This window comes from Aspergillus campestris (genome assembly GCF_002847485.1).
Source record: "Aspergillus campestris IBT 28561 chromosome Unknown P168scaffold_11, whole genome shotgun sequence".
NCBI classification, from domain to species: Eukaryota; Fungi; Ascomycota; class Eurotiomycetes; order Eurotiales; family Aspergillaceae; genus Aspergillus; species Aspergillus campestris.
In genome coordinates this window covers 433,812-446,791 of record NW_020194346.1, presented here as the reverse complement: position 1 = coordinate 446,791, position 12,980 = coordinate 433,812, and the positions used below count along the sequence as shown (strand labels likewise).

Here is a 12,980-nt window from a genome sequence, read left to right as displayed (position 1 = left end):
GAGTAGTGAGATGAGGATGAAAGGAGAGTTTTCTGGTTGTATAGAATGAGAGAAGACTGAAACTTGAGTCTGTGGATGAAGAATGAAGAGACAAGGGAGAAACCGTCAGCACAGGAGGGGAATTCAAGGACACTTTATAGTTGAGTTTCAACCCCTCTTCCCCAGTCCCGTTCCCTCGCGCGACCCGAACTTTGGAGGGGACCAGTGCTGATGGCGCATGGGGCATCAGGGGAGGAGAGGAGGCTATAGTGAGTGGCCAGTGGCTAGTCCCGTTCCGTGCATTTCAGCCAGTCGCGTCCAAGGTCTAAAACGCCCAGACGAGACTATCTTTCTAGTCCTTTAGTGAATGCTGCCTCCTGCGCAACATGCAACTTCGAATGAGACGGCTATTTCTCCACTGGCTGGGGAGAAGATCCAAACACGCAACTTGCGCCGGCTCGAGGAATCAGAGGCTTTGTTCGAGGCCGATTCCTGGTTATCGCTGCCCCACCATTGCGTCATACGCTCTGGTATCAAATGAGGAAGCGACAGCACGGGTTACAATTGCAGTGACTTTGACAAATTGAATCCAATGAGAGTGGCTGTTCATTTTCGATTCCCTTGCAGTGAATGAAGTGATGCGAATCGGACCGTTTAGGAGCCAAACAGCCTTCAGTTTAGGCTCACCGGACATTCACCTTCTGCTGCGACATGGGACAACGCCACCGCCGTAGGTGTGCATCAGCGGCATACAGATTACTCTTCTCGGGTTAATTACACCAGTCCAGTCTCCTGTCCTCGTCTATTGCTAGTCTGACAACTCCGAGGTGCTGGTGGAGCTTGTCTCTATAGCCCGCTATACCTCCCTAGCGCCTAGTGTCGGAGGCCCTATCACTAAAGCTCGGGAGTCCGGGGGCCTCGTATCAAACCGGTTTGAATGCGAGTGGCCTCATTTCACAGTTCGGGGCACAGCTCGCCGTGTATCCCTTCAACCCCTGCTATAAAAGAGAATGCTGATAATTGACTCCGATGGGTGGTATCCACCAATCGGACGCTTTCTTATCCCTTGCAAAAGACATATGAGCTAATTTCTGGCTTCAAAAGGAATCGCTCCCTGGAGAATGTTGCCGAGCATATACTAAAATAAGATGTGGTGGCTGTGGTTGAGAGAAATAGGTAGGTGATCCCTCATGGGTAGGAGCTCCAGAGTGGCCCAGCGGTCGTATCAAGTCGGGACAATCCTCTGTATGCTTGAGGTGCATCGACCGACGTGACACGCTACGGCAACCGAACCGGGACCAATAGACGAAAGCAATGGGGGAGAAGAAGCGTGTTGGGCAAGGGTCGACTGGCTCGTGCGGGCTGCGGGTCAGAGGATGCGCGCTCAACTTGATTATGAGGGTATTTCCGATTGACGATCCATGCATAATCATAGTCCTATCCAGTTTCCTTGGTGGGATGTGTGGCCGATTATCAGGTATATTACTATATGATGGTCGATCACCCCATCACACCCTCATCCAACGCCTCCATGACTCTTGTCGGGTCTCATCCTACAACCCAAAGAGATGAACATAATAGAAACCAGGCAGCACCAATAGTCCATGTCACCTACCAGTTCACTAGCACCTCCTGGTTATCTCCTAACACCATTTGAGAAACGATTCCATCCCGACTGACCCACTCCTGACCAAATGATTGGCGGGGGCCTGACTTCCGATCAATCATGGCAACGGCTTTAGAGTGACCTTCTGATTGGAATAGTTCGAGGGCGCATACTAGCCGATTCCCAAGTAGCCCGGATTGCTACTCCCTAACACCTAATACTTGGTTAGCCCCGTATTGGCACTGCGCTAGTCTAGGCCAGTCTCAGCGGGCTGCTCGGGAATGGCTTCATCCAGTCCAATTCCATCCAAGCCACCCCTCGGTTTCATGGACTTTCTCTACGCCTAGACTTTCTGCGCCCATTTCATTACGCTTTTCTTCCTTGGCTTCATTTGGAAATGGAGGGGGAAAAGGGAAAAACCGGGCACACCAGCCCCGACGCCATTACCCCTCAATAAGCCCCCTCGTCTCTCCTCCCTCCTTCAACCTTCTTGGTTTTTCCAAGCCTCGTCGGAGAGGTCTTCGCCGGATTAGCTTCATGTAACCCCTCCCGCGGGGTTAAACTATCTAGCAGGTAATCCGAGGGGAAGAAGGGCACGGTAGGAATGAAATGACATATTGATGCTATCGAAACTCTAGTATCATACGTTGTTCGCCGAGCTCGTTTAGGAGAGAGACAGATACTACTCAGCTCCTCCAGATTATCCACTTTGAAAGTCCCATCTTTCGTCAATCCTAGACACTAGCAAAACTAACATATCAGCAATCATGATGTGGACACTTGACATGCGAACGAGCTCTAACAGGCTGGGATGCATCCCGTGGGAAGATCTACCTCTTTTCTTTTCTTTTCTTTTCTTTTTCCTTCCATCTTTTTTTTTTTCACTTTCCTTTTCTACTTTGTTTTAATCTATTTTTCAGCTGGTTGATTGATTGGTTGTTGGTTACGCGGGGTCCATTTCCCCACACTAAGGGGAAATGGAGACCAGACTACCATCCGCTCGCCTCGATATTCCGGTTTTCCTTCGATGCGTCCATAGTCTATGCGCTGGTGATTATCCGGGCCCACTTCCCTGCGTCTCATGACTATCACGTACTGCTATGTATCAGAGCTGTGATGGGTTGGCAGGTAGGCTTGCAATAATCACGTATTCACGACCTGCGTGCATCAACCCATTACTATGTACTTGTTGCTCGTATTTGACAGGTTTAATCAACATATACGATATACAACGCATAGATATACAAAACAACATTATTAACCATGATCAATCCAAAACGAAGGCTATGCAACAAGAATACAGTCGCAGATGTCTCTCAGCCTCTGGGTGACTTTCGCCATGTCCAGTGGCATTCAGACCCTAACAGTCCTATACATCTACAACTGGTAGCTTCCAATCCTATCCCTACTGTGTCTAATCCTCTCTATTCAGACATCCAGCATTACATCTCAGAAGAACAAGCCCATCAAGAACAAACTGATCGACACCACTCGACGCCACAACAAGCTTCTTTTCAAATAAGCACACCTCACATCGCCCTGTAAGGCCCAGGCACAGCTCAGGCTCTTATATTACACACTAGGTACACTACAGGAGGGTCACGCGGACGCCCTGGGCTGAGTGTCGCTGCACCAGGGCCATCATTCTATCCCCTGCTGGGCATAGAGTCGTCTATCGGGAAAGCTTGGCCTCAGCCACCGTTTCTCTCCTATCAGATGAGGGCGTAGGACGTGGCTGTGGTTCTAGATTTATTCCGTAGGGATGGCTCACTGTATATGAGGTCTATAGGTGGGAAGTATCCAGTAAAGATGATAATCCATCATCGTCTTCAACTATAATCATGATAACTACCTACAGACCATAAACCTCTGCTAAACATATTACGAGAATATGCATCTCGCAGTCTCTGTAGAAGTAATATTCGACGATTCCGTATATTGTATATATGTCTATTTATACTCCAGAGTTTGTATACTCTAGCGCCATCGAATACACCGTGCTAGGTTGTTAGAGGCACCACACTCTGCACATCACAACTCCACTCTTGTACCCGCAACTCAACGGGCCGGGTTTTCCCATCTCCCAGGGTTGTGGGATCATGGGTGAGTCTATAGATATAATAGTAAATAATTAAAAAAGTAAATAGAACTTGTATAACAATTCTAGGGAAGGGGGTTTGAATTCAATTGTCACTAGGGTGGTTTAATCTCATTGCCAGTTGACTCCAGGAAAACACGATACTACGTAGTGCCTATTTGGCTAATAGGGTACAATGATGTCATTGGGATATGATATCATTCATGCCTGATTGATGATAGATGGGGGTGGCAAATTGTACCCTTATGCACTGCGGTATCTACTTCCATCTATCTACTTGTATCTGGCCTGAGTCTGATTTTTGTGTAGGTTGAATGGGATTCTATACGTAGACTGTCTTGTACTTCGTGGATAGTATCAATCAGCATCAGACAGATATGCCCTCAGCGTTAAACATGCAATGTGTTCTGAAACCAGTATTATGGGAGTATCTACAGGATTCGCTTCCTTCTCTATTCATGCTTTAATCTAGAGTTGTTTACTCCAGCTTCTTCTGCTCGCGCATCTCCTGCTTGACACGGGTCACAGTCCCCACACCCCCGTAGACAACACCAGTGTACATCATAGCCACCGACGCACCGGCCTTCAGAGCAGCCAATGCCTGCGCGCCGTTGGTGATACCCCCCGAAGCGAAGATGACTTTCCGCGGATCCTTGTTTTCAGACTCCGCGCGCTCCTCATCCAGTAGCGCGCGGTAACGAGCCACCAAGGCGACCGTGCGGTCGAAAAGCTGCGGGCCCGAGTATCCACCCGTCTCTTGCAGGGTACCTTCCTCCTTCTCCGGGAGGGCGAAGCCCTTGGGAAGCGGGGCGGGGCGGCGGTTCGTCGTGTTGCCGACGATCACGCCGTCGACGCCTGAGGCTTGCACGGCTTCGCAAATGCCTGATACCTGCTCGTCGGCGTCCTCGTCCGGACTAACCTTGACCATGACGAAAGGCTTGGTCTTCCGGTCGACGCTCTTGGCTGCTCCCACAACAGCCGTCAGGATGGCTGTCAGAGGAGCCGTCGCCTGCAGATCGCGCAGGCCGGGCGTGTTCGGGCTGGAGACGTTCACGACGAGAATGTCGGCGTACTTGGCTACGCGGTCGACGCAGTACACGTAGTCGTTCTTGACGGCCTCGAGGTCGGAGTCGGGCGTCGACTTATTCTTGGCTACCTGCACGGCTAGCAGCTTACCGGGGATCAAGCTGCCTGGGGGAACCTCGGCGTCGCCATTCAGCACACGCTCAACCGCGAGTTCGTGTGCGCCGAAGCCGTGGGCGTAGGCGTAGTCGCGTACCCGCTGGTCCAGGAGTGCCGCCATGTGATCGGCGCCCTTGGAGTTCAGCCCGTATCGGTTGATCATGGCTTTCTGGGACGGCAGGCGGAAGACACGGGGTCGTGCGTTGCCATCCTGCGGGAGTGGAGTCGTGCCGCCGACTTCGACAATAGCCGGACCAGTCGCAAACAGCGGGTCCGGGATCTCGGCGTGCTTGTCCAGACCGCCGGAGATTCCGATCGGGTTGCAGAGCGTATATCCAAAGACCTAAAACGGGGGAGACGCGGGGCGAGATTGGCGGTTAATTATATGCTATTATCTCGCCAGCAGGGTCGGGAGTAAGTGGTTTACCTCCGTCGTCAAAGCACCGTCTCCATCCGGGTTTCCCCTCTCGCGCGGATGAAGACCGTACTCGTACAGAGTCTTCAGTGTATCCACGCCGACATGATGCGCATCCTCCGCATCCGGGTACAGCATTCTGATCAGCGGAACCACGCCATATCTGTGGATACTCGCCCGTGTGTCCGTCCCGTAGAGGTAGCCAACGAGTAAGGTCGCGGCCACCGTCGTCCCCCAGACGGTCCTCCGCAGTGTGCGGCTTTTCTTCTTGGGCACCTCCTTAAAAGACTCCTTTACCGGCTCTGTCACCTTCTCCGCAGCCTTTTCCGTCGCCTCGGACGCCTTGTCCGAGGAGTAGCGATAACCGCCCGGCGGACGCACTAACAATCCATTGGCGATCGACGGCCGGTGCAGATAGCGAAGGGACTGGCAAGCGCGAGCTCTGGGGCCGACTGACCTCCATGCCAGGTTAATTGAGTTTGCAGCCATGGTGCCAATTGTTGTCGGATTCTCCAAGATATGCACCTAAGGATCAACCATGGAAAAGCGGGTCTGGACTATTGATATGATAATATATTAGTCAATGCCTATTACACAAATTACCAGCAATAAATGACACAGGACACAATGCCATAAAATAAGATCCCGAAAGGTCCAGTTCAATTGAATGACATCAACCGATATGCACCGGCTTCCGAACCGGCAATCTTGCCATTCAAGGGTCCACAAGCAAAGTCCAGCTAAACTCACCCTCGAGTAAAAACAGCCCTGTGGCTACTAGCAGTGTCGAGTTTTCCTACCCAAACTAGCTGAACAAGTTGAGACTCGCAGGGCCGGTACCTGAGATGATGCAAGTTCGATCGAAGGATTCCTTGTGATTCTCGTCGGCTTCCGACGCATGTGGCCGGCGGTCAAGGATTTGTCCGGCAGATCCATCATGTGCTTCAGGCGGTGTGACCGCGGGGGTTCACATAGAAGACGGAACAGTTTCTTGACTATGATGTAAACAAGAGCATCTCTTCTTCCCCCGGATTCACATATTGTGTCTGACATGTTGACATGGCATGGAAATACGGGGTAGTGTCTAGACCGTTGGTTACTCTTGATTGCTCACTATTGAGAGTACGGGTCTTGACTACGGCACTTGCATTTTCCTCACATGCTCCATGACGATTTCTCGCATAAGCCCTTCTGAAAGGGACCTATTATATCCACGACAATCTGCTTTTTGCCGGATATATACAAGCTCCCGAGGAAAAACTGGATCTCATGTGAAGTGATCATCAGGTAGACCTCTGTTGTCCGGGCCGGATGTACTGCCAAGCCGCCCAGAGACCATGCAAGGGTATCTGAGTGTGGGGAAGCTGCCGGCTCACGAAGGGGCGTTCCAGTGTTCCAATATTCGTCAAAGGTCATGCAACTTGTTGCACACTGTAAAGTGTCCCTGGCCGATAGTCTCCAACATCCATGTCATATCGTCTCCCGGCGTTTCTTCAGGCAACAACATTGAACAAACGCATGGAACATAGTACAATGTACATGCTGGTTCGGGCTCGGGCCGGATATAGAATCCCACGACCGGATGGCAGGACCGTGCAGCAATCGGCGCAATTGATAGTAGTAAAAGCGTTTTACTCGCATAAGCTGTGGTGAACAAGGGATCAGCATCCGCCTGAACGATAAAGATATATATACCCCGCATTCAACACGATATCCAGAGGGGCTTGATCATACCAGGTTGCTACACGAGCATACACTTGTCTTCCAACATGAAGTTTTACTTGTTAGCTGTCGCTCTGGCCGTCTCGGCAGTCCCTCTCGAGAAACGCTCAGTCTCGGTAACCATCGTCAATGGAACCATTAACGGTGACTCCGATGGCAATGTGGAGTATTTCAAGGGAATCCCATTTGTATGGGCTTGGGAATTGGGCTGGAGCATATACCAAGGCTAATGACCTTGTACATCAGATGACCAATGAGGAAAAGAACAACTTGACATGCGATTATAAATCCACAGCCACTGGGTGCTCTGGGATATCCGGGGGTGTCCCACGTCTCGGATTCCCCGGGATCTGCCTATAGGACGCAGGAAATGGAGTTAGAGGAACTGACATGGTGAACGCTTACTCGTCTAGTCTTCACGTTGGAGCCTCATGGAATCGAGACCTTGCTCTCAAACGGGCATCCTATCTGGGCGCTGAGTTCAAGCGCAAGGGAGCCAATGTCGCGCGGGGACCCGTTGCAGGTCCCATTGGCAGGGTGGCTCGAGGAGGTCGCATCTGGGAAGGTTTTTCGGCGGATTCGCGGAGTGAATACCGGTCTACTGCCTCCAGGAAGCGATATAGAGGAAGGTGGCCTACCGTCCCTATGGGATGTTATTGCCAGAGTCAGCTGTCTCGTCTCTAACGTTGGGGAGTTCGAAACAGCTGAAGTGGCGCAACTCTACATCGGAATCCCTGGGTGGCCTAAGAAAGTTCTTCGTGGTTTTGCAAAGAAGAGCCTCAAACCGGGGCAACAGAAAGAGTCACCCCTCACTTGGCTTCTTTGGCCGTCGATTCTGGTCATGAAGCCCACGACACCCATACTCCAGACACAACCATGACCTCCTCCGCCAACGCTGCACCCAAGCGCTCTGTCCAGGCGTGTTCACGATGTCGCCAACAGAAAGTGCGTACACTCTCTTGTCCGCTTGTGAGTGTGAAGATGATTAAACGGTCGCAGATGAAATGCTCGGGCGATCCAGGGCCCTGCGAGCGTTGCGCGCGATTCGGTCGCGAATGTATCTTTGAACCAGCTCATACCACTGCAATCGCCACGACCAATGCGCCGGTCAATGCCACCTCCGCCTATCAGCAAAATTCACATTTGACACCGTCGGACGGCTCATACTCGCTGGAGTCGCTCGCCCTTCCACCACGCGGCGCATCCAGATCTCGCAAACGAAACCGCGGGTCAGCTAGCACGGGGGACTCGTGGAAACGAGGACAGCCGCGCGCCCGCCACGGCGGCTTCCTCCCAGGTGCCATCGCGAACCCCGAACACCCAGTCCGATATGACTACTCCCTGGAAGCCCCACTGCTTGCGCAGGATCTCGGTAAGCAGATGCTTATTCTCACTGGCCCATTCGCCGTTGACCGAGTTGTACGCAGACATGACCACCAGGGCGCCCTCCTCGACGCAGCGCTTGAAGTGCGGAAGATACACCTCGTGCAGGGCCCCCTCGTCCACCGTCACGTTCACTCGAGAACGGGCCGTTTCCATGGAATTGAGGGCAAAATGCTTGATGCAGGCCATGACATTCGTCTGCAGACCGCGGACATGAGCTGCTCCGAATTCACCGAGCAGCAGCGGATCATCCCCGTATGTTTCCTGCACACGACCCCAGGCCGGATGCCGGGGCAGATTGATGGAGGCACTGCCCACAGAGTTGGCCTTGTACGCACGCGTCTCCAATCCGATGACCCGTGCGACTTTCTCCTCCAGACCGGGGTCCCATGTAGCGCCTCGCGCCATGGAGACAGGAAAAGCGGTCGCCGTGTTGATAGTGACACCGCGCGGGCCATCGCAGTATCGAATTTCAGGGATGCCCAGGCGTTTGATCTCGCCGTGGACGTATGGGGTAGACAGGTAAACGCCGGTGTAGAGATTATGCATGCCCTCCCAGAACTCGGCATCACCGTGCAACAAGGACAATCTCTCATCTTCCGTGAGCTGCTGAAGAAGGTGTCGCGCTGCCAGGGACGGGTCTTGTCCGGATTTGACAGCCGCTACGGCTTGTTGGAAGGCTGTATTCTGAGTCATGATTGTCGAGAGTGTTCATGAGGGGTGTGTGATGGAATTTGGAAGAGATGAGGGATCAACTGGCATGGACTAGGTATCTAGGGAAGCTCATATGGGTTCCTGGGCGACAAGTTTAGACCTACTATCATTCGAGCGACATCCTCTTTCTGTCTCCTCCCTCACTGAGTAGCCAATGCCGACCCGATCGGACCGGACCGGGCCTGTTGTCATCTTGACCTTGCCTCCTGTACACGATGGAGTGTCTAGACCGGATGCAAAGTCTGTCTGCGCTACTTCATCGGACCGAGCATCTCGACTTCTCCATAATCCCTAGCTGCTCGACTAGGGATGAAGCCAGAAGTGCATCAAGGTGATTTGTCGCAAACAGTGCTAGCCGGGTCGGTGATGGCCCTATCTATGCGTAGCGGTCTTTCGGTAGTTGTCTCTTAGTCAAGAGCGTCTGACTAGTCACCTCTGGTTAGCAATTCCGAAGTCGTCGCTCAAGTATATACTAGTTTAGGATGTAAAAGACGCACACACCTTTCTTCCAAACTTTCTTCTAGATTAATCCCGTAATACTTCACGATTTTTGATGGGAGTAAGAGCAATGCACCCTGTGCCTTGATACGGCTACCCTGTGAAGAACCTACCTAGCCACTTTCCAGAGGCCAATAGATATCCTGGAGCCCTGTACGCTGCAGATTCTTCCTCAGACACTTCCCATAGCCGTTTTCTGGTCTCTGCAGACCTCATATACCCAAGTCCCCCATCCCACTAGCATCGAAGTCCCCATAGATTGATCACAGCTTGGGCAAACTGTGCTGTTGTGTTGAGAATCAGTCAGGTCAAGCCCTATCTATACCAAAGTTGGTCACCGTTTTGGCGCAGCGGCCACGATCCATTGTATACACGGTCATTCTCAGCCACCCACTGCAACTGTACAATAGACAGACACGCCCTCTTCAATGATATCCAGTATGCCTCTTCCCAGCCTCGTCGTGTGGTATCTCTCTGAAGCCGGTCGACCGGTCATATTCTGTCTTCGGCCCGAACTGATAATTTCCGGGCCGGACGCCCATGCACTCGTTTACACAAATGTCAAGAGAGGTTTCAACCCAGCAAGACTACAATGTGTTAGAAAAATAAAAGTGTCTATATAAAATTTTAGCTCATAGAAACTACCCTGTCACTATCTTCTTGTCGGATTGGCTGGCTTGGCTGGAGCTTGGCAGATATAAACACATCCCGTGCATCAACCCACAAACAACTATGTCTATACTACGGACATAGATACAAACGCACTACAATATCCAGTCCCGAGTAGTCTTATCTCAGTGGTCAATGTAGCACTCGCACAGAGGCTTGGGGTACAGACAGGCCGGGCTGTGCCCTTCTCCGGTCTCTCCAGGCTGTCATCCTCGTTAGAACCTGAACCATTATGAAAGTCTGGGGGAAATGCTTACCTCCTCGCCAGAAAAGCTACAGGTGAAAAGGAGACCGTTTTTAAACCCAAAAGCTGTCAATTTTGGCATTAATTCCACTGGTCCTCATATTCTTGATGTAATACAGTAAACGAATAGAGTGAATAGTTATATACAGAGCGCAAACCATCATAAGGCTTTTGCGCGATAATAATACACTTGGTGCACAGAAATTAAACGAGTGTAAGAACCCGAATTGAATCACCACATAAATCGTTGAATCTTCCCGGGTTCCTGCGGCCATTCAAATCCATTGTACAAAAAGATATATCCCGTCGCGGCGTTAATGGCCAAGTACCAATAGGTCTCGAGGAAAAGGGTGAAGTTGGTTGCGATCTTCGCGTCAAGATCCTCCCTGTCATTGCGCGGACGCTGCAGACGATATACGAGCGGTGTCGGGTGTGGGGGCAGATGCAATCGCCACATCACCCAGGGGATAATGAAGTAGCGAGGCTCCACCAGGGGCGCGGTGACGAGTGAGAGTGCAGTCGCGACCAGCCACACTAGAACGAAGCTCACCTGCGGCGACCCTTGCTGTTGCCGCTGGCGCTGGACAATGTGCTCTTGGATTCTGGCGATGGCTTCTTTGGTGATAGGCTGCTGTTGTCTCACGGGCTCCTTCGCCGGTTGAGGCGATCCGGGTGCCCTCTTGGTTAACCTTGCCTGACGCTCTGTCTTTTGCTTTGTCTTGGCTTCCTTCTTCTGTCCTTGCTGGGCAGGTTTCTCTCCGGCGGGGACAGCGGGAACCAGTTTGGGTGGGAGCGGGACAGTCGAGAATCCAAAAGCGGAAATAACCATCCAGCCACAGTAGAAGTAAGCTGCTACAGCAGCGTACTTCACAACCGGATGGTAGCCAAGGAGAATGCGGAATACATAGAATATGTAGTGTCGGTTATCAGCCAGCGTGAATGGATGGACAACAGTATTGAAATGAACCACAGCCAGCATAAGTGGCACGATAACGAGCGTAGTCAAGAGTTTCGGGAGACCTTTTTGCTTTTGAGGAAACCCGTAGTCCACAAACTTGGGCAGCCAGCCTTGCGGGAGGAGCAGGTTGATTACCGGCACGACCAGAATAGGCCATGAAAAGAATAGGAAATACGGCCAAATATAAAGCATCTGGGACAAGTGCAAGCCCGCGGTATGGAATTCCTTGTGTCCTATATTGTGTAAGTCATGTTTCCGGGCCTAACAAACCGAGTTCGACTTACCCAAGACAACGCCATTGTTCCACACAACGAAGCCACCAAATGCGGCGAGAATAAGAAGGTAAGGGACGAGTGACAGTGCCACTTGACGCAACTTGCCCATAGCAGCAGCCCCAAGGGAGAGAGCCGTTCTAAAATAATCTAGATCGCATCGTTAGCATGCCCCTGACCGTCCTGACAGACAGGTACGAACCAAGAAAAGAAGCCTCCGACACCAGAGGATCAAACAGTTCGTTGTTGAACCCCCTTCTCGCAACATCAACAAACCCGGTCGATTTGCATGGTTTGGAAGTGACTCGCAATTTCCGGATCACCCGCAATCCACCCAGGAAAATCGCAACCCAGAAGATATTGGTTTGCCTGAAGGCCAGAGCCGCCACCCCCAGCCCAATGAACACAAGGGTCGGCGTTGACGCAACTCCAAGTCCAGACATACGTTTCAAATCCCAGTTGTAAGCTTCGACGACGACCAGCAAAGCGAGGATATCCGTGTAGTACAAGCCCGAGAAGAAGAACAGCGGCGGGAAAAGACAGATGTTCAAGACGGTGTGGCTCAGCCACGCACCCGACGGCCGGTCATTGCGCTGCTTTCTGATCAGATCAAGCAGTTTCTGCAATCTCCAAGGGAGGAACACGGCAGCGGCGGCGACATTGGTGCCCCGGCAAGCCTCCGTGCTGAGCTGCGTGGGCGATCCTCGGACCGCCAGGAGAGCAGCGCAGATAGCGTACGACCAAAAGTATAAACCAGGCGGAGTCGTGATCTTCGGATTCCACTGCGTCCATTTGTGTTCCCAGTACGTTTGAGCCTGGGAGACATGGAACACCTCGTCCAGGTACGGCTCCGGCACAACAGTATTAATCTGGATCATCCAGAAGGGAATCAACAGGAGGACGAAGGGAACCACATAGCGGGCAGCGCGGGCGAGACCCGAATCGGGCTTCAGTTTCTCCATGGTGTCGCAGATCAGTCTATCATCGAGTCTGCGCGGCGTAAATAGAGACAAGGAGAAGGTGCAGAATGAAGCGACGTGGAAAAGAACGAAGCTCCTCCGACCTGAAGCTCTGGTGGAGGAGCGATGTGCAAACAAAACAAACCACGGCCGCATCTGCCGCATCGGGCAATACCCTCACTCTCTCGCGTTCCATCCGGCCCTTTCCTTCCTTGATATCGGCCGCAAAGAGACGAAGTTGCAGCCGCCCTTATACCAATGATCTCATATCACATCTCTCG

The 12,980-nt window shown here is 52.0% G+C and overlaps 4 protein-coding genes across 4 annotated transcripts; 1 reads left to right on the top strand and 3 right to left on the bottom strand.

Annotated features, from left to right (window-relative positions):
• Positions 1-4,018: 4,018 nt before the first annotated feature.
• On the bottom strand, positions 4,019-6,127 carry P168DRAFT_292578 (dihydroorotate dehydrogenase 2). Its single transcript, XM_024837614.1, has 3 exons — positions 6,031-6,127; positions 5,293-5,837; positions 4,019-5,208 (listed from the first exon to the last, which is right to left on the bottom strand). The coding sequence occupies exons 2-3, from the start codon at positions 5,767-5,769 to the stop codon at positions 4,162-4,164; spliced, it is 1,524 nt and encodes a 507-aa protein (XP_024690073.1). The 5' UTR covers positions 5,770-5,837; positions 6,031-6,127; the 3' UTR covers positions 4,019-4,161.
• A 1,031-nt stretch (positions 6,128-7,158) lies between these two features.
• On the top strand, positions 7,159-7,782 carry P168DRAFT_49759 (uncharacterized protein). The gene is made up of 2 exons (XM_024841976.1): positions 7,159-7,190; positions 7,249-7,782. The coding sequence occupies exon 2, from the start codon at positions 7,393-7,395 to the stop codon at positions 7,684-7,686; it is 294 nt and encodes a 97-aa protein (XP_024690072.1). The 5' UTR covers positions 7,159-7,190; positions 7,249-7,392; the 3' UTR covers positions 7,687-7,782.
• A 450-nt stretch (positions 7,783-8,232) lies between these two features.
• Positions 8,233-9,081, bottom strand: P168DRAFT_321064 (glycoside hydrolase family 3 protein; the record flags this gene model as incomplete). Its single annotated transcript, XM_024840430.1, has 1 exon — positions 8,233-9,081. The coding sequence occupies one exon, from the start codon at positions 9,079-9,081 to the stop codon at positions 8,233-8,235; it is 849 nt and encodes a 282-aa protein (XP_024690071.1).
• Positions 9,082-10,587: 1,506 nt separating this feature from the next.
• alg10 (dolichyl-P-Glc:Glc(2)Man(9)GlcNAc(2)-PP-dolichol alpha-1,2- glucosyltransferase) lies at positions 10,588-12,759 on the bottom strand. Its single transcript, XM_024834581.1, has 3 exons — positions 11,943-12,759; positions 11,753-11,890; positions 10,588-11,701 (listed from the first exon to the last, which is right to left on the bottom strand). The coding sequence occupies exons 1-3, from the start codon at positions 12,700-12,702 to the stop codon at positions 10,743-10,745; spliced, it is 1,857 nt and encodes a 618-aa protein (XP_024690070.1). The 5' UTR covers positions 12,703-12,759; the 3' UTR covers positions 10,588-10,742.
• Between the last annotated feature and the right edge of the window lie 221 nt (positions 12,760-12,980).